General features: G+C 55.9%; 1 protein-coding gene across 1 annotated transcript in view; it reads right to left on the bottom strand.

Annotated features, from left to right (window-relative positions):
• Positions 1 to 7,132: 7,132 nt before the first annotated feature.
• TRAPPC12 (trafficking protein particle complex subunit 12) overlaps positions 7,133 to 20,640 on the bottom strand; it is a 62,047-nt gene continuing 48,539 nt past the window's right edge. The window contains exons 8-12 of the mRNA XM_082671976.1: positions 18,869 to 18,942; positions 15,332 to 15,430; positions 10,670 to 10,770; positions 7,530 to 7,617; positions 7,133 to 7,383 (exon numbers count right to left, since the gene is read on the bottom strand). Coding sequence (XP_082528102.1) covers positions 7,141 to 7,383; positions 7,530 to 7,617; positions 10,670 to 10,770; positions 15,332 to 15,430; positions 18,869 to 18,942 — 605 coding nt within the window. The 3' untranslated portion in view covers positions 7,133 to 7,140. The remainder of the gene's footprint in view (positions 7,384 to 7,529; positions 7,618 to 10,669; positions 10,771 to 15,331; positions 15,431 to 18,868; positions 18,943 to 20,640) is intronic.

Below are 20,640 nucleotides of genomic sequence, written 5' to 3'. Positions count from 1 at the left end.
CTTCCCTGCCACTCGGCCGACGCCCTTACGGGGGCTGCTCACCGGCCGCCTCTCACCCCCCACCCTCCGGTTCCCACCAGGCTCAGGAAAACCAGACGTTCACACCCGGAAGCTGGTGGCAGTCCTTAGTGAACTGCGAGGACGCGTTCGTTCGGACCAAATTGCTGGTAAGCCCCAGACGGCTTTTCAGTTTCCTTGGGAGGGGTCATCCTGAGTGGAGGTGGAGTCAGTCTCTTTAAGGAGGTACTGACGGGGTGACTGGTAGGAACGCGAGCGGGGGCGGTGCCCAGCCGCAGCAGGTGGTGGTGCGGGCTGATTGGCCGGAAGTCAGGAGCAGAGCCCCCCACCCTGCAGGCAGAGCCCCCCGACCCTGCAGGCAGAGCCAGAGCTCAGACACGCGAGCAGGACAGGAGGAGGTGGTGCCCGCGGCTGGCGGGGGGTCACGTGGAGGCTGGTGGGCGGGTGCTGAGGGGAGGGCTGACGCCTGCTGCTAACGAGGCTTAGCCCAGGTGATGGGCCTCGTCCCACCGCGGACCCTGATCCTGTGCTGCTCCCTGGAGCTCAGGCCTCGCAGGGCTGGCGGGAGTGCATCCGGGTGACGGGCAGGTGCCTGACCCTCAGTCCCGCAGGTCAGCCCCGCCGGGGAACTCGGTGCAGACGGGTTTGGGGCCTCGCTGCTCGCAGCCCACTGCCCGGGAGGGGTGGGTCTCTGCCCAGCTCCCGCCGCACGCTTCCCGGGGCTGGCGTTCTGGGTCGGGAGCTCAGAGGAGAGGCGGCGGGCGTCTCCCACGTGCGGAAGGAGCCGCGCGGTTCCCGGATGTGGGGCGGAGCCGCTCGGGCTCCACGCCAGGGCGAGGAACCGCGGCCTATGTCGCTTGAGGAGGGAGCCCGTCTCCCTGGGCTCTAACACACCTCCCCGGCAGCCCGCGGGCGAGGGCGGCAGCCCCTGGAGGCGGATCAGAGCAGGGTTCACGCTTACTTTGCGGGTTGCAGCTCCTCAGAAGTGAGGGCTGCCGCAAGCCTTGCCGCGGGGAACAGCCGCTCCGGAGCCGCCTGACGCGGGCCGAGCCCTGTGTCTCCGTCCGTCCCCGCCACCAGCGCGGGACGCAGCACAGGCCCCGAGTTCCCGCAGCTCAGGGGCTGCAGACCAGGAGCGGGGGCCGGCAGGTCGGGTTCTGGGGGGCCCCTTCCTGGCGCAGAGGGAGAGCCAGCCCTGGGGTCTGCGGCACCGACCCCTCGTGGGCCCCTCCTGACGCCACCCCACTGCGGCCGCCCGGTCCATGGCACACTGACAGCGGAAGCTGAAGAGCTTTCCCTTGGAAAATGAAGTCAGGCTCCTCGTGTTGGCGCAGAACACCGGCCTCCGGCATCCAGGAGCGGTGGAGAGCCCTCCGCTGACCGAGGGGGCTCCCCTGGCTGCCGAGGCCGCCAGGCAGCTCAGCACCGGGACTGAATCGCACAGCCCTAATCCTGCTGACGAAGATGGGAACTCTGACTCCAAAGATGTTTGAGCGTGGGCGCGCGCGCACCCCAGCCCCGGACAAGGGTGCTGCAGCTCCCAGCGTGCATCCTCCCCGTGTGCTTGGGGGCCCTGGGGCGGGAGGGGCCCTTCTGGAGGCAGGGGAGGAGCCTGGGGGGCTGGGGCCGCTTGTTGGCGTAGCCGCGCCCTGCTGCTTTGGGAGAACCTTCGGCAGCTTCCCAGGGAGCAGGTGCTGCTTCTCTGAGTTCCCAGGTGTTCTCAGGTCTCTGCCTTAGGAAGTCGTTATTTTTCAGAGCACCCTCTGAAATGCGGTAGCGGCCAGGGTCCTGATGGGAGGAGGGCACCCAGGTCGGTGGGTCTGGGGCTGGCTCGTCCTGCAGCTCCGCACCCTGGGCCTGTGTGCACAGCGACCTGTTGTGGAATGAGGTCTGATTTTCCAAGGAAAGAAGCCCTCTGCTCAGGCCCCCTCCTTTGTCTTCGTCTTGTTATTGTATTTTAATGCCTTTTATTTTCCAGGTTTAAGATGCTTGTGTTTGTTTTGCACAAACTCTTCCAAGAAATCCCCAGTTCTAAAACCCGAAGGGGATCTCATCTGAGTGATACAGGAGCCGAGCAAAGGATACAATGAAATCAATGCGATTTGCTTTTGCACCCATGTTTTCGGGCCCGCCCCATCGTTAATTAACCCTGATGGCTGTCAGGTGAGGCAGGACGTGGGGTGCCCCGACGTTATCGATGGCCCCTGAGGGGCACGGAGGGGGCACACAAGGACACGCTGGCAGAGCCACACTCCCTGGGGGCTGTAGAGGGTGTAAGGCAGAGGGGCTGCCCGCGCGGACCCAGAAGCACGGCAGGTGGTTTGTTCCCGGGTATCTAACAAATCCGCTTTAATCCTCCCGAGAGTGCTACCAGCAGGGGTCGTGGGCTGGATACGAACCACCGAAAATTCACGTCAGCTGGGAGCTCAGAGCGTGACTTTATTTGGAAATAGGGCCTTTGCAGATGTGATTGGACAGGGCTCTCGGTGAGGTCCTCCTGGGTGAGGGCGGGCCCTGAACCGAGGCCTGGGGCCCTTACAAGAAGAGCAGCCACGGAGGCAGACGTGTGAGGACCCCTGAGGACCGAGGAGGGGGCTGCAGCCGGAGCCCCCAGAGGAGCCGGGCTCACAGACGCCGGGCTCACAGACGCTCACAGGGGTGCGCACCGCTGGCCTGCACGTGAGATGGGGGACACGGGTGGTGTCCAGCTGCCCCGTCCGTGGTGATTTGCTGCGGCAGCTTTGGGAAACTAACCCAGTCTTTCAGATGAGACCCCGGGGCTGGGAGGGTTCAGCTTTCCACCCAGGTCGTGCAGGCGGTGAGCAAGGGCTGGCCCCAGGCCGGCGTCTCCCCGGTGCTGGGTGTGGGGAGGACCCGGCACACCCGTGGGCCAGGATGGAGCCCTGGGCACCGTCCCCGCTGCTCGCAGGTGTCCCAGGTTGTCGTCCTGGTGGACGGCGCCCGTCTCTGAAACCAAAACCCTTTCCCCGTCGCCGCCAGCCCTGCCGGTCCTGCCCCAGGAACGTGTCTGTCGGTGCCCCTGTCGCTGTCCCCCGGCTCCGCTGGTCCCCGGCCCCCCCCGCATGGGTGCACCCGGGTCACATCCTCCCGGAGGGATCCTTAGTTGAAGGCTCCTGACTGGTGGCCGGAGTCCACCCTGCTGTCTGGTCGCACGTGGCCACCTGGCATCGCAGTCACCCTGGGCGCCTGTGTTGTCTGCTGGCCACATCGGCGCCGTCTCGAGGGGGCGTCCTCCGTGGGCTGTTTCGTCGTCTTCCTGGCTGAAGCGAGTCTCTCTCGCGCCTTCTCCCACCTTGCCCGGCACCCGCCAGATGCCCCGCTGTTGGGAGTGCCTGGGGTTGGCCGTGAGGACCAGGCGAGGGGACCCAAGGCCGTGGAAGCTGCACCGGATCACAGCGCTGGTGGCCCAGCGGACCTCGCTGAATGAGCGGCCCTCTCCCCCAGGTGGCGGCCGGGGTCTCGGGGCCGCAGCCCAGCTCCGTGCCGGCCGGGCCTGGTCCTCACGCGCAGCTGGCAGCGTGCGCTGCGTGGGGTCCAGGGCGAGTGGCCGCTCCGGCCCTGGGCGAGCCTCACGGGGACGGAGGGACCGTCCCGGGCTCCACAGGTCTATTTGAGGGAATCGTCCTGCACGGCCTGTCCTGTGTGTGCGTGTGTGTGCATGTGCACATGCAGGTGAGTGTCACAGTACATGAATACACGCGTCGCTAACCCGAACAATTCCGAGGCAGCGTGTGAAGCCCCCTTCCCGCGATGGGCCCCAGCCACGCCCCTGGAAAATGCACTGCAGACCTTGGGTGTGGCCCCAGCACTGCTTTCCTGGACGACACATCTTGTTAGCATCAGCACGTGGAAGGAATGACTGACGTTTTCTCTGTGGCTCGAGTATACGGTATGGGTTGAAGTATTTGCATTCTGGACGGGGCGACACTTAACGCTGTGTCCCGGTTTTTGGTTTGGCTTTGCTTTCCGTGATCGCGAAGGGTGCCGCACACCCTTGTGGGCCGTGGGTCTCGGGCGCCTGCGGTCCAGCAGCATCAGCGCTCCCGCCAAGGCTGTTGGTGAAGCGACCCTCCTCACTCTGCTCCCCTCGCTCCTGTGTGCTCTCTCCTCCCCGGGCCCTGAGGGTTGTGGAGCCTGGAAAGCCCTGCACTGCGGCTCCCACTGCCAGGCCAGGCCTCGCCCCTCCCAGGGCACTAGCGCTGTTCCCCGTGGGCCGCTGAGGCCCCAGGATGACGAGGTTGTCTGAGTGTCCCTGTGTCATGACACCCGACCCGCAGGGACCGGCTGGCCTTTCATGGCAGCAGTGGGAACCATCTGCAACCAGGTGTCAATTACTTTGTATTTCCAGAAATCGAGAGAAAGCATAAAGGATGACATTAAAAAACCACCATTCTAAAAAAAGGCCTGGCGCTCTGCCGACACCGGTGAGTCTCCCAGGACCATCCCCCAGCCCCTTCCTCGCTCCCCTGGGACACTCACTGAGCCACGTGGTCCCTGCACCTGTTTTTCTCCAGTTCTGCAGACGTGTACCTACAAACAATGTTTGTATTTTAAAAATAAATGGCATTTCATTGTATATACAATCCTAATCTTGATTATTTGAGCAGGTTTGGGATATGTCCACGTGAATACATGTCCGGACCATTCCTTTTAATCGCTGTATATACTGTTCAATTATAGAGCATGTCACACTATCACTATAATTTTTAAATCACTTTTTATTTTTTAAAGGCAAAACATTTACCAATTTTGATGATTTTTTCCCCTCTGGTTATAAAAACAACACACACACACACACACAATGTGGAAAAATGTGAGGTTCAGAGTCACAGAAGGGCAAATAAAAATGCCATTGTGCTCATCCTTTTGCTGTGACCGATTTAACATCTAGTATTACTTTTCAGTTCCTTCCGTTAACATATGCACGTATTATGTAAATATACATTTCTTTTGAGTACTTTTCCATGTCATTAACTTTTTAAACATGGTCTTGCGTAAACGCGTCTTAGGAATATGGGGCAATTAGTGAAACCACTCCCCTACTGTAAAATTTTGACTCAGTTGCAAACTTCTTTTCCAGAAAAGCTCATCTCTTTCTGCTCCTACGAGCCAGGTCTGGGTGTGCATCCCGATGAGGTTCATGGACTGTCAGGTCTCCCGCCTGGTGAGCATTTGGCTGGGGGTGGGGGGGCTGGCCCCGTCTCGGACTGGCTCAGACTGGCTTGTGCTGGCTCAGTCACTCCTGGGCTCACCGGCTGCAGGCGCCGTCCCAGGCCCGAGGGTGCCACAGCGGACAGGCCGCCCCGCGCCGTCCAGGACACAGGTCATGGAAGGGCGGAGGCGAGCGGTGGCAGGGGCCCTGCTCCCCCGCGGGCTGCCCACAGCATTGGCGCAGGGACCGCAGGGAGGGGAGTGGGTGTCTTGCCAGCTCACTGCTGTGACAGATGCCACCAACAGCGGCTCTGGGGCCTGGACGTCCGAGCTCCAGGTGCCACAGGGCTGGCCGCTCCCAGGCCTCGCTCCATGGCCGAGTCCGCACGTGGCCTCTCCTCCCCACCCTGTGACTTCACCTCACCTGTGTCACCTCCTCGAAGGCCCGTCTCCACAGACGGTCACGCTGGGGTGAGGGCTTCAAACTGTGAGTTTTGGGGAGCCTGTGCGGGAAGAGCTTTCTGGGCGCTTCCCAGGAGTCTGTGATGGGCGGAGGGAAAACGGAGTGCGAACTACATAAGGTACAGCTGTTACCCCAGACCTTACAGACACCCGGGGCACGCTTCCCTCGCTGCCTCTGAGGATCTGCAAACGTGCGGAGCCTCAGCGAGCCCCGGACGGCAGGGGTTTAGTGCTCTCCCTGCCTGTCTCGACGCCCCTGGAGGGAATGGGGGTCGGGGAGGGTGCGTCCAGGATGCAAATACTGATTTACTGGGGAACCTGGAGTCCGGTTTCTGACTGGCTTGGCCTCTGCCCCCGGGAGCCTGTGCAGTGTTACCTGCTCTGTACACAGCGGACCCGGGAAGGACGGTTCCGGAATCCGAGGGGATCCAAGCGGACGCCTCCCGCCCTGCGCAGGTTCGAGGTGGAGGCCGAGCCTTGTATACCAGCACCTCTCCCCCCCGCACCCGCCGCCAGATTTGAAGGAAAACCCTCAAGGTGAAGAAACTAAAATGGGGTATTTTGGGGCTTTTGAAACATAAGGAGTTCTGATTTTTCTTCTTGAAAAGAGACGATTTTAGAACCTCCTTGGCATCCCACAGTCCTCTTGGTGGTCTCATCTTTTTCTCCTATTTTAATGTGTAATGAAGCTGTACTTCAACAATTGCATTGGGACCATCTGCCCAGTAGACGCTGCACTTGTATTTTTACTTTATGTTACAAAAATGACCAGAAATACAGCTTCGCTCTGCTCTACGCAATAGGTGTTTATCTCAGAGTCTTTAAAGTGAATTCCATTTTAAAGTGTATTAGAATAGCTGGATATTTAAAGGACCCTGGCCAGAGTTCTTTAGTGAAGAAGCACTCAGGTACTTCAGAGACTTTGAAAGCAGGAGTGACCGTGTAAACAGGACCGCAGACGCCCTGACCCTCAGACCTGAGAGGACAGTGTCCGCGCTGTGAGGCCCGCCCTCGTTCTGTGCAGTAGCGCCCCGAGTTCTCCGGAACCCACCCCCAGGCGTCCCCGCCCCCGCTCCCTCTGATGTGCAAATGCAGGAGGAGGAAGGACGGGTTCCTTCACCCTTCACCAGGCCGCCCGAGGTGAGCAGCACGGGCTGGGAAAGGAGCTGAGTGGACGCGGTTCGCTTTGGGCCGCCGGCGGGGACGAATGGTCTCTCTTCCCCCTTATCTATCTACCTGTGAATCCTCTAGAACATTCAGGCTCGGAGCGAGAACGGTTTGTGTTACGTGGCTCAGCTTAGCACACGAAGCAGGTCAGCTTCCAGGAATGCACAGGAGGGGCCGAGGCGCCCTGGACCCCCTCCCTCCCTTGGGTTATGTTCACCCCGCACGTGCAAATGGCCGGAGCGGCCTGGGCCTCGGCTGGATGGAGAAGGCCGGCTCGCAGACGCCGGGGCGGGGTTTGTCGGCTCGGGCGTCAGGTGGGAACTAGGCCAGCTTGAGGCACTGTGTGTTGAAGCAGTCCCCCTCCTTGCTGGCCACGGCCTCGAGCAGAGCCTGCTTCTTCTGCAGACTCCGGGACGACTCCAGCTCGTACATGGTGGTCAGGTTGAAGAGTGCGCTCTCGTGCAAGCAGTGCCGCGGGTCCTGCTGGGTCATGGCCTCCAGCTGCCGCAGCGAGTCCTTGAGTCGGCCCAGGTAGAGCAGGCACACGGCCGCGTTGTTGTTGGCCTGGAGGGGGACACGCGGGACTGGATGCGGCCTCACAGGGCCCGAGGACCTCCCTGGCCCCCATGAGAGTGCCTGATGCCGGCAGACTTGTTGGGAGGGGCGGGGGGCACGGGGTGGGGGGAGCCGCCTCTGCTCGGGTGTCTTACCACCGCATTTGCTGGGTCAATCCTTAGAATCTCTGTGAAGCATCGGTGGGCTTCTGCAAAGTTGTTCTGACCGAGGTGAAGGAAAGCTCTGGAAATAAGCAACACACAGAGGATTAACCAGGAAAGTCAGGATGCGGGCAGGTGCGTGGCAGCAGCACTTGACGGGGCAGCTCCCAGAACTGGAACCCCACAGGGAGGACCAGGCAGCATTGGCCCCTCAGGCGTCACCCGAGCCAGGTGGTGTCAGTGCTTTCCAGATGTGGCAGGGGACAGGGCATTCTGGGGAGCAAACTGCACTGGGTCTGACGTCTGTTAGTTTAATTCAATCCCTATCAAAATACTGATGGCATTTTTCACAGAACTGGGACAAAAAAATTTTTAATTTGTAGGGAAACACAAAAGACCCCGAATAGCCAAAACTATCTTGAGAAAGAAAACTGGAGCTGGAGGAATCACGCTTTCTGACTTCCGACTATACTACAAATCTACAAAGATCAAAACAGTATGGTACTGGCACAAAAACTGACATAGGTCAATGGAACAGGTTAGAAAGCCCAGAGGCAAACCCACGCACCTATGGTCGACTAATCTATGACAAAGGAGGCAAGAATATACAGCAGAGAAAAGTCTCTTCAGCAAGTGGTGTTGGGAAGACTGGACAGCCTCATGTAAAAGAATGAAATTAGAGGGAATTCCCTGGCAGTCCAGTGGTTAGGACTCGGCTCTTTCACTGCTGGGGCCCAGGTTCGACCCCTGATCAGGGAACTAAGATCCTGCAAGCCCTGTGGCATGGCCTCAGGCGCCCCCCCCCCAAAAAAGAATGCAATTACAACATCCCTTCATGCCATACAAAAAAATAAGTAAACTCAAAATGGATTAAAAACCTAAATATAAGACCAGAAACCAAAAAACTAGAGGAAATCGTAGGCAGTACACTCTGTGACATAAATAGTAGCAATATTTTTTTTGGATCCATCTCCTAAAGCAAAGAAAATAAAAGCAAAAATAAACAAATGGGACCTAATTAAACTTAAAAGCTTTTGTATAGCAAAGGAAACCATCGATAAAATGAAAAGGCAGCCTACTGAGTGGGAGAAAATATTTGCAAGTGATATGACCTATAAGGAGTTAATATCCAACATATATAAACAGCTCATTCAGGGACTTCCCTGGTGGTCCAGTGGTTAAGAATCCGCCTTCCAATGCAGGGGATGCGGGTTCGATCCCTGGTTGGGGAACTAAGATCTCACATGCCACGGGATGCCTCAACTAGAGAGCCCGTGCATTGCAACGAAGAGCCCACTTGCTGCAACGAAGATCCCGTATGCCACAACAACCAAGACCCAATGCAGCCAAATAAATAAATAAATACTAAAAAAAATAAACAGCTCATTCAGTTCAACATAAAAAAAGATTAAAAACTGGGCAGAAGACCTGAATAAACCCCTACTTACATGGTCGATTAATCTGTGACAAAGGAGGCAAGAATATACAATGAGGCAAAGACTCTTCAATAAATGGTGTTGGATAAACAGGACAGCTACATGCAAGAGAATCAGACTAGACTCCTAACTCATACCAAAGTAAATTCAAAATGAATTTAAAACTTAAATGTAAGACGTGAAACCATACAACTTCTAGAGGAAAATACAGGCAGTATTCTTTGACATCAGTCTTAGCAATAGTTTTTTGGATCTGTCTCCTCAAGCAAGAGAAACAAAAGCAAACAAACAGCCAGGACTACATCAAACCAAGAAGCTTTTGCACGTGAAGGAAACTCAACAAAATGAAAGGGCAGCCAGCCGAATGGGAGAAGATATTTGCAACTGATATATATCAAATAGGGGTTAACAGGCAAAGAACTCAAACAACTCAACATCAAAAATACCTGATTAAAAAATGGGCAGAGGACCTGAATACACAATTTTCCAAGGAAGACATACAGATGGCCAGACACATGGAAAGATGCGCAATGTCACTAATCATCGGGGAAATGCAAATGAAAACCACAATAAGATATCACCTCACACCTGACAGAATGGCTGTTATCAAAACGACAACAAGTAACAAGTGGTGGTGAGGCTGTGGAGAAAGGGGACCCTTGTGCCCTGTTGGTGGGAATGTAAACTGGTGCAGCCGCTGTGGAGAACAGTATGGAGGATCCTCAAAAAACTAAAAATAGAGCTGCCGTATGAGCCAGCAATTCCACTCCTGGGTATTTATCCAAAGAAAATAAAAACACTAATTAGAAAAAAATACATGCACCCCTACGTTCACTGCAGCATTATTTACAATTGCCAAGATACAGAAAGCAATCTAAGTGTCCATCAACAGATGAATGGATAAAGGGGTGTGCGTGCAGTGCATGGAATATTACTTGGCCATAAAAAAGAATGAAATCTTACCATTTGTGACAACATGGATGGACCTAGAGGGCATTATGCTAAGTGAAATAAGTCAGAGAAAAACAAATACTGTACGATTTCACTTATATGTGGAATCTAAAAACGAACAAACACAGAACAGAAACAGAGTTACAGACACAGAGAACAAACAGGTGGTTGCCAGAAGTGGGGTGGGTGAGGGGAGGACAGAAACAGGTGATTAAGGGAGGGGGATATAGAGGGACAAACTTCAGGTGCAAAATAAACATGTCACGGGTCTGAAATGCACAGTGTGAGGAATGCAGTCAGTGATAATGTGAGAACTGTGTGTGGAGACATGTCATAATTAGACTAATGGTGGTGATAGGTTGAAAGCTATAGAAATATCAAGTCCCTATGTTGTATAACAGAAACTAACACAGTGTTGCAAGGCAATTATACTTCAAACAAACAGAAAAAGATCAGATTTGTGGTTGCCCGTGGAGGGGAGGGGGGAGGGGGGATTAGATGAAGGTGGTCAAAAGGTACAAACTTCCAGTTATAAATAAGTACTAGGGATGCAGTGTGCAACACGATGATCATAGTTAACACGGCCGTACGTTACATGTGAGATGATGGATGTTCAGGGAACTTACTGTGGTCCTCACTCCATGATGTCAGTATGGAAATCAGATAGATCACCATGCTGCACACCTTACACTTACACCGGCTGTAAGTTAATTATATCTCAGTAAAACTGGAAGGAAAAATACATACCTGTTCATTAAAACCATTATTTTACCCTGCAGTCCATCCAGTTTCTGTGTTACTTTCTCTACGTCTTGAAAGTACTTTTCAGCTGTCTTTATGTCTCCAATCTGCTTTGACAAAATTATGTAGTCAGTTCAGCTGACAAATGTTAAATCTAAACCCACATACACAGTTTCCTCATGTTATGTATCAGGCAGGGTAAAACTCTGGTATAACCATTTACTGATGATCACTTTTTGTTACCAAAAAAAAGTAAGAGCCATTTAGGATACAGCAGGACGTCAACATCTATCTCTATGTCAGAAAGTGAGTGGTTAATACACCTGCATGTTAACAAGTCTCTTACAGTTTTTAATTTGTACCCTTCAAAAGGAATCCTGGCATAGCATTATGAAAACTAAAAATACCTCCCGACTCCGGCCAGGCCCCGGGCCCGTTCTTAAACCTGCCCGTGGATCATTTCAAGAAACCTCTGCCTTGTAGCACCCAGGCAAAACATGCTCCACAAGTCCAACTTGTATATTTGGCAAATTAAACTTGATATTATCGTTAAAAAAAAAAAGAAAAAAAAAAGAATGACTAAAAAAGTACAACATTTACCTTTTGGTATAATATTACAGTCTCCCAAGCAATTATTGGGGGGTTATTTGTGACCAGTAAAATGACAGAGATCATCAAACTAACAAATTTCAGTCATATTCTGACCCAATAATACAGAATTCTATCGTGCGAACAAATGGCCGCGCTCTTAGCAAACGGTTACGGAGACCTCCTCAGCTCCCTCTAGAATGAAGCCAGAGCCACTGGGGGTCCTGATGGCTAAACCCCCTCCCCCGTCCTGCCATCGCTGCGGACCACAGCCTGGGGGGCGGGGGCTTAAGAGGGAATCGGGTCCCCTGCACGAGGAAGGAGATCAATGATCTAAGGCTTAGACTGCAAAATACAGGAAAAATGAAAACCCTGTGACAACAAAGACCTTACAACCAGGGTGAAGGAAGAACAAAGGCGTCTGTGTTCCAGGCCTAAAGGAGCAGCTCTGGAGCAGCTGACTCCAGGGCATCTCGTTACAACACACCACGAGGTGTCTCTGCATCTGCCGAGGGGACAGCATCGCAGCTGCAGTGTCAGCGCCCTCTTCTGCACACTCACCCCCATCCCGATTCCCGGGGTCCTCCAGCCACCTGCCAGGAGCGCTTGTTCCCTTCCCCTTCCTTCCAGGGAAGCCCGCGGTACCTCCCTGCAGCCGAGGGCAGGCATGCCCACCACCCAGCACCAAGGGTCTGGGTTACTCTCCACAGTGAGACCCCTGCAGGCAGCACCCGGCCCCTTCACGGTACCCTGGGAAACCAGGGCCTGGTGTTTGGTGACACAGAGACACTGGCTGCACTGCTGCTGCTGTGAGTAATGAGCGCCCTTCGTCGCCAACCCGGGGATCTGGAGTTCTCAGCCAGCGCCCATCAAGCTACCCTCACGGTCTCCGGCCCCTCTCTGTTGTCAATGCTGCCCCGAAAAACACCCCGCCAGGAGGAGGAAACAAAGTGGCACCATCCGCGCATCTACCGGCCCCGCCCTCACGCACACGGTGGGAGCACCCGGGGTCCCCCACAGAGGCCTGAACATCTGCGTTCCCCGCAGTGCACTCACTCACCCTGCATCCTCCAAGGGCCCAGGGGCAGACTGATGGAGATACTGACGCTCACCAGCTGATAACAAAGGTGCACCAAGGCCTAAATGTCTGCTGGGTGCTGTGCTAAGTGCTTCCCACCGCTCACAACTTCTAACAAGCTGTGCTGTTGGTCCCACTCCTTTCTTCACTCTCTGGATTAAAAAGATGAGGCTCAGAAAGGCTGGGCGGTTTCCTCAGGTCACAAAGCTAACATAACAGAATGGGACTGTCCAACTCCCAGACCACGTGCTGGCCCTCTGCACCACACGGCCTCAAGGAGCTGGTACAGGACTTGCGCTGAAACTATTTTCTAGTGGGAGATAACGAAGGAATCTTAGAATTTTCTTTGCCACCTACTGATTTTTCTGGTCATCAGAAGGTAAGTTCACATCCTTGTATTTCTTTTTTTTTTTTTTAAAGAATTAATTTATTTTTGGCTGCATTGGGTCTTTGTTGCTGTGCACGGGCTTTCTCTAGTTGAGGCAAGCGAGGCTACTCTTCGTGGCGGTGCGCAGGCTTCTCACTGCAGTGGCTTCTCTTGTTGCAGAGCACGGGCTCTAGGCACGCGGGCTCTGGTAGTTGTGGCTCGCGGGCTTCAGAGCGCAGGCTCAGTACTTGTGGCGCACGGGCTTAGTTGCTCCGTGGTGTGTGTGATCTTCCCGGACCAGGGCTCGAACCCGTGTCCCCTGTACTGGCAGGCGGATTCTTAACCACCGTGCCACCAGGGAAGTCCACATCTTCATAATTATTAAAACGTAATTAGGATTTAAAATCCTACTGATTTTCTAAGACTTAGAGGCAGCGTAAAAAATTAAACAATATAAAAAGGCAATTAAAAATATTGCAAAGTATCTAGTAAGCAAATAAACAAACCCAAACTAGTTATTTGAAGAAAACAACAGATAATAAGTGGATGAACTAATCAAGGAAAAGAAAGCATGAGTAAACAATTATAAATGTAAAAGGAGAAATAACTATAGTTAAAGTGAAATTGAAGTAATTATGAAAGAAGACTATATTTTACAGAACTCTAAGCGAAAACATATGTGAATACACAGACCAAACAGGTGATCTTCTTGGCACTCTAAATTGCCAAAATTGATGCCAGAAACAGAGAGAAAAAACCTCACGCGTGGAACACTAAAGCCATTAGTAACAGTATTAAGTTACCCAGCAAGTCCTAGGAGGGTGGCTGAGGCCTCTTTGAGGTCAGTTATTCAAATCTCCCAGGAACATGTAATTCCAGAGTGTCCAAAATATCCCAGAGGACAGAGAAAGCAAGCAAGCAGCTATGTTTATGAAGATAGAACACAGATACCAAATGCTTTTGAGAAGGGCACGCTCACACACACACACACACACGCATACGCACGCACAAACCCAGACCAATTTCACTTATAACGATAACTGCAGAGATCTGGGGACACTTCCCCGGGGAGCCCAACGTATTGGAGGCGCAAATGTGAATACCTCTGTGGCCAGAAACGTCTCCACGGAAGCACCGATCAAGCCCCAGTCTGACCGTCAGGGTCCCTCCCCTGGGCCGTCAGGTCCATGACTGTCACAGAAAGACTGTGCTTTCATATTTCAAGGTTCCTAGATGGACCTCCAGCATACATTTCTCAAATTATGCAAATTAAGACAAATGAAGTTTCTGAGATCGTCCTGAGTAGTGAGAAATTAGAGCAGATACAGAGCATTCTTTCAGTATGAGAATCAGGACAATAACCGGGCACCACGAGATCCCGGGCACGGCATTCTTTACACGGCTGTCTCGTTTCATCGGCACAAGGACCCCAAGAGGCAGCCACGAGCGTCCCTGGTGCACAGAGGAGAGGATGCAGCTCAGGAGGGTGGCCAGCCCAGGGTCAAGGCTAGGTAAGCACCAATGACAAACAGAAACCCGGGTCTTTCAGATGCTAGAACACGCGTTCTTCGACATCCATGAGTTACTCAGTGAAGGTCAAGCTTCAGAGACTGGGGCAGGGACCCCGGGCATCCTGGGAGGGACTTGGACGACACACAGGCGGCCTTCACTGTTGGGTTGTCTCTGGATGCCCCCCGGGGAGCGGCGTGTGTGCGCTTGTGTGTGTGCGCGCGCTTGCGTCTGTGCGTGGCGTGGAGGACAGGGTGGAGGTGGGGTGCGTGTGTGCACGCATTCATGTGTGTAGTGGCCAGGAGGTGCAGGAGGACAGGACCAACATCAGTGAAGAGAACCTGGGCTCTGGGTGACCTTGTTCAAATTCCTCCTGTGGGCCTGACCTCTGGGACCTCAGGCAGGTCACTTGAGCCCCGGGAAGCCTCAGTCTGCTCCTCTGTAAAGTGGGCCGGTCACACGGCGGAGGAGGATGGCCCAGCAGGGCACCTGCTCAGGGCCAGCGCCTCCCCACATCCATCCCCCTTGCTTTGACCACCACGGACGGCCCCATCAGGCTCCCGCCCAGGCTGCGGGTGCTACGGTCGACACCCTTTGAGACTGAGGGTGCGGGGCTGAGGCACCCGCGCTCGGCCTGCGAGTGTGGGCCTGCCGTCGTGGGGAGGACAGGAGCGAGGACGGGCGCCCGGCACCCTGGCACCAAATGCGCCCCGGCTTCAGCGCCATCCCTGGCAAAGCGGGTACGTCCCGGCTTCCCGCACTGTCGGGACCATGGCTCCAAGCGGGACCTCCTTTGTCCACGCACGTGGATTCAAGCACGCTTTGGCTACGTTATCAGCCACTTAAGATTACTGACGGTTTTGTCAACACACTTCTACCTGCAACAGGGCAATTTCTCAAGGAATCCATCTCAGCGCTTCCCAGATGAAAATCTACGAAAATGCACGTCTAGCAATTGGCTTCCTAATCACGTCAAAGCCCAGAGCACAGTCAAGCCAGGACCAAGAAAACTACCCCTTCTACAGCCACAGAAGTCTGACTTGATGTACTTCCTGTTCTCTTTCTGCAATCTACCGCATCCACGCTAAGGCGACCCCCGGCCCACCCTGCCAGCCGCGCGGCTCACCTGGAGGAAGATCCGGCCAATGCAGCTCAGCAGCTGGGGCTCCTGGTGGGGGTAGTACTGGACGACCGAGCGGTACGCGTCCACGGCCAGCACGTAATCCTGCGGGGGACCCAGAGAGCATCCCAGAGTTAGGAGGAGCACGCTGTTTTACACGTTACAGGAGCGCAGGTACCTGCAGACTCGCACGTGAAGTGGGAACACGAATGCGTGGGCAGGTGGGACGTGGCACCGCCGTGAGGGCGGCAGATGGCCCAGCAAACCAGGCTCTGAGTTCTGTGTGTAACCACGGTCCTGAGAGCCTTCCTCTCCCCGAGGGGCTGTGGTTGTGCACTTAGGGCAGAGGGGCTTTCTTCTTCCAGCTTCTCAGTAGCAACTAGTATTTCACCTGGACTCACTCTTTCTTTTCTGACAAAATCCTTAATTGGTGAATTTTGTCTTGCCTCCATCTGCCAGACACAGAAACTGAATTTATTAATAGCGTCTCTTAAACATTTTCTTTACTAAAACTCGAGGTAAAGTTCTTAAATGTAGACAAACATAAGCCCCGTAAAACAGCTGGGCCGGGAGAGCTCGCTGGCTCTGGCGGGAGGAGGCCATCCGGGGCACCTGGCCGTCTTGCCAGGGTCACAAGGACAAATCCCCAACAGCCCCGAGCTCAGACGGCAGGGTCACCGTCCCGCCTGCTGGTGGGCACTGTCCAGGCTGGTGTGAACAGCGCCCTGCGTCTCCCGGGTCAGCAAACAGCAGGCCGCGCGGCAGTGTTCTCCTCACTGAGTCTTCGTAAAACCCCACAAGGTACTTTTCTCTCTTTCGTCGTCTACGTTTTCAATCTCATGAAAATTGGGACAGGCGTTACTAGTTCGCTAACTGGGATGTTACGAAGACAGACAGACGACAAGAAACGTTCCCGTTTAGCAGGGAAAAAAAAATGGAAAGACTCTGGCAGCTTCCAGAGCAGCTCTTCACGACGAACTGGACTTGCTGGTGCAGGTGGTGAGCCGGCAGCACCTGCCCGTCCCCCTCGGCTCCTGGCACCGCTGCCCGCGCCCTGCCCAGCGGGAGCGCGCGGGTGAGGGTGTGCCGAGAGCCCGCTCTCGGGGCGGCAGTGACCCCCGGTGCCTGGGGCCCGAGGGACGCTGAGGCCTGGCTTGGGGTCTGGCGCTGCTGAGCCCTGGACTTCTGCGGGGAGACGAGGGCACCTTGGAGCATCTGAGAATCACCCACTGTGCTGAACGTCTACGCCTCACTTCAGGTTTAGGGCGAACGGAAGGCCACCTCGCCGTTCGTGTCCGGCGGCGCCCAAGTGTCACCGGGTCAGGCCAGTGCACACGCCCCGATCCCGGCCCGCGTCTCCGGGTGGCTCTGTGGCCGGCGTCGCCGCCTGACACCTCCACGTCTCGGCGCTCCGGCCAGCTACGGAGAGGCATGCGGCCGCTGTCCCGCCGGAGCGGCGCTCCTGGGAGAGCACGGCTGGGCGGACACAGCCGTGGGGACCCCGTGCGGAGGCTTTTAGACGAGGCGCCGGGCCCGGGTGGCAGCCCCGGGTGGCTGCAGCCTCGGGCCCAGGCCCTGGCGGTTCCAAGGAGCCCGGCCTCCAGTAAACCAGAGCGGAGAGCGGCCCAGAGCTTGTCAGCGGACCACCATTTAACGAAATCGTTTATTTCCCGGAGGAAACGAGGAAATGCGGCCCCGGCTGAAGGGCGCTCTTGAGGGCGAGCGCCGTCCAGGCCGCGGTCAGGCGGGCGCGGCCGCTCGCAGGGACCGACTGCTCTAGCTCCGTCTTCCCCCTCTTCTTTCAGCAGCTGCACCGTCTGGCGGGGCACGGAGGCGGGCGGCGCGGCGCCCTGAGTCTCCCAGATGGGCTGGGGTGCCCAGGCTGCGACAGTGTTTCAGGCACACGTTCGGGCTGAAGCGTGTGGACAGACTGCTCATCGTTAAAAAGGTGAATCAGCGTTCACGTCGCCGTAGCAGAAATGTTATTCAGAATAAGAAGCGGCTGCTGAAGTAACCCAGCGTCGCCCATACGCGCACGGAAGGGACGGGACGCGCCGGTGAGGCCGACGCTGCTGTAATTCCGGGCTCGCTCACTAGGTGACGACAGGATGCGCACGCGTGCTGGCGCCTCAGCCGCAAAATTTTTCATTCCTTTTTTTAACTCGTGGAAATGAAAGCATAATCTAAAATCTCAAATTAAACTGCACTTGTGGTAAAAGTATTTTTGAAGCACAGTGATCTGTTCTGTACTGAGTCCCGACAACGTAGGTACAAGACTTAGTCTGGCGCCTGGTGGTATCATCACTCCAGCAGTAGACAAAGGGTGTTCTTATCCCCCAGTTTTCTATTAATGTGCCTTAAAAATGCACACAGGAAGCCACCAGTGGAACAGGAGACCCTCCTGAGGTGTCCCAGCCCGTGACCAAGGAGACACCGATCGGCCCGTGACTTTACGATGTGTCCTTTGTTTCTGCGCGTGAGCCGGCGAGCTCCGCGGAAGGAAGGCGGCAGTGGCCCTGGGCGGCTCCCTCCACCCGCGGGAGGGACGGGGCGCCGTGTCAGGGGTCACGGTGGCAGGAAGGGAGGAGCTGAGAGAACCAGAGCGCCTTAACCCCAAGGCGCTGTCCAAGGGGGGCTGCAAGTGCATCCCTTCTGGGCCTTCGTTTCAGGGGCGATCCCCGGGGCTCGGGGGTGGGAGGGGCACGCGAGGCAGTCTGCACCCCAGGGTCACAGCGACGCACGGAAGGCAGGGCCCTGGAGCAGGAGCCGAGTGCACACCCAGCGTGGCCTTCTGCACGGGACCCACAGCTGGCCCGGGACGCGGTCCCCTCACGGGGCTGCCCTGTCAGGGTTAGACACCAGCTCCCGGAGCCCGCTTCTCCCCTCGGCCATTTGCCTGCTCTGCTCTGCTAAAACCAAGCTCAGGAGTGACCCTGGGCTGGCCCATGGGAGGGCCACGATCTGGCCTCTTAATGGCCCAGAAGATGTTAACGGAGCTGCTCTGGGTGTCTGCGGCTCACTGATTCCGGCAGCAGCCTCCAGCCCCTGCCGCTGGGCCCTGCCAGGGAGGCACGGATGGAGGAACAAAGGAGCGACGCCCTCGGTTCAGCCTCCTCGTCCCCCAGCCGCCTCCCCGGGGGCTGGCAGTGGGGGGGCGGGGGCGGGGCTAAGGAGCTGGTCTCCCGGGGAAGCCTGTCCCCAGATGCCATGGCCATTGAGCGCAAGTCAGGTCAGGACGAGGGAAACCACCTCCTCTAATGGGGGGAACAGAGGCCAACTCTGGGACTGAATCCAGAGAAAAACAGGAGGGAGAGAGAATTGAGAGCATGAGGAGGATTTCAATTAAATCATCTCGACCCCTGTTTGAACAATTAAACTTGGCAGTGTAAATTCTACATTCTATTGACACTTCTTTCAGTAGAAATTAAAGCACGTTTATCCCGAGTGTCTCACTGGCCTCTCTGCTCGATAACCGCCCCCGCATGCACACCACCTCGAGGTCCCAGCGGTTCCCCTCCCCCCCACGCCCTGAGAACATCATACCTTCATGAGCAGCAGACAATTGGCCATGGAGCACGTCACCCGTCCCAGGCGGGACCGCCACAGCTGCACGGAGGCTGCAAGAGCGGAGTACGGTGAGTGCATGGGGAGCGGGTCCTGCCGCCGGCCCGACCCAGACAGATGGACGCCCCGCCCCCGTCACCCGGCTAGGCCACCGCTCCCTGTGCTGCTCAGCCCACACCTTGGGCTGTGCCCTCGGCGACCGGCTCAGCCTCGGGGAGGACAGATCCCATGAGCCGACCAGGGCCATGTCCCCAGGTCGGCACGTCCAAAAGATGGGAAAAGCCGGCCAAGACGACAGCCCTCGCCCTGCAGCAGGGCCACTCCTGGTGTGACCTGGATGGGCTGAAGGCCTCCCGGATGCAGGGCTGGTGGACGGTCACACCCCGGTGTCAGCAGCTGCGCCCTGGTAACAGCGGCCTGCCTGCCCAAGGCCTAGGTGTTGTGACCTTTTAAGTGGAAGCAACAATTCTAACCCATCTGCCTCAGCAGGCTCTGAGGGCAGGGGGAGTGGAGCAGATGCGGGGCGGGGAGGCTGGAGAGGCTGGTGCTTGGTCAGATGTTGAATCTGCCATCCAGCTGAGGCCCAGGGAGAAGCACGTCCCAGACACGTGTGAATGGTGACCACTGGGCGAGCTTGCCTTAAGCTGACCTTCCTCCCGCTGCCGGGACCAAGGGTCAATTTTGGGATAACAGTCTCCTAGAAATGACGCTTATTCCTGGAGTGCTTGAGAAAAGGACACAAAACTTAATTGTCAGAATTAAGAACGTAACTCACTTTGCCTTTCAGCAATTAAATATACATTAGCTGCTTACATTCCCCTTATGACATCATTTTTGTGAAAAGAAAAATTCTGAATATCTTTCCTTAACCAATGTAAAATGTGGATTCTCAGTGAACTGAATTTGATTTTGACTATCTTTGAGGACTTCCTAGTGCTTTCTTCCCCTCTTTGCCTATAAATCTGTTGATCTGCTGTGAGTTGTCAGGTTTCCGGGCACTGCTTCCTGAGCTCCAACGACTACCTGCTCTCTGCCGCCAAAACACGGACCCCCCGTGGGATGACATGGCGAGAGTGGGAAAGATGCTGAGGGCGGGATGTCCCAGGGCACGGAGATGCCCATGTCAGACCCCTGTTATCTACCGGCACTTAAATCACTGAGACGGACGCACGAACATCGCACCTACAGGCCTGGTCTCCTGGGATTTCTCAAAGAAAGGGATCTGTGTTTAAAGCACAAATGCAGCCAGAGCTGTTGGTCCTCGAGGATGGACATCTCCTGCCTGGGATGCTTCCCCCTTTCCCACAGTCACGAGCGCGTCTGGGGTGCACAGCGCCCGGGGCCCCGCCGTGCCCGAGGCATGGGCACAGGTCTCTACCCCGGGGGGTTCTCCTCTCAGGCCACCTCTCCTGCTTCTGGCACATCCGTCTCCTCACAGCGTGGCTTCAGAGGAAGCCCACCCCTTGCCCACATCATCCGTGCTCGCCCGTGGTCACCGACAGCCGCTCCAAGTCAGGCGCAGAGCGGGGGACCACCGAGCCCCTGGAGACCACATAAGCCCACAGGCTCACGTGCAGAGGTTCCAGCCTCTCAGGGAGGTGCCACCTGAGCTGGGTTTTGAAGCATGATTAGAAGTTCTTCTCTCTAACGTTCTCAAGAAATCTCAGCCAGGATAATCTTTTCAAAACGCAGTTCGGCCCCTGCCCGCCCAGCACTCACATAACGACCCATTTCCACGGCCTGGCCCCCGA

Source organism: Grampus griseus, assembly GCF_964374135.1.
Source record: "Grampus griseus genome assembly, chromosome: 15".
Taxonomy (NCBI): Eukaryota; Metazoa; Chordata; class Mammalia; order Artiodactyla; family Delphinidae; genus Grampus; species Grampus griseus.
Note: the sequence above shows the minus strand (reverse complement) of the source record. Positions and strands in the feature narration are given on the sequence as shown.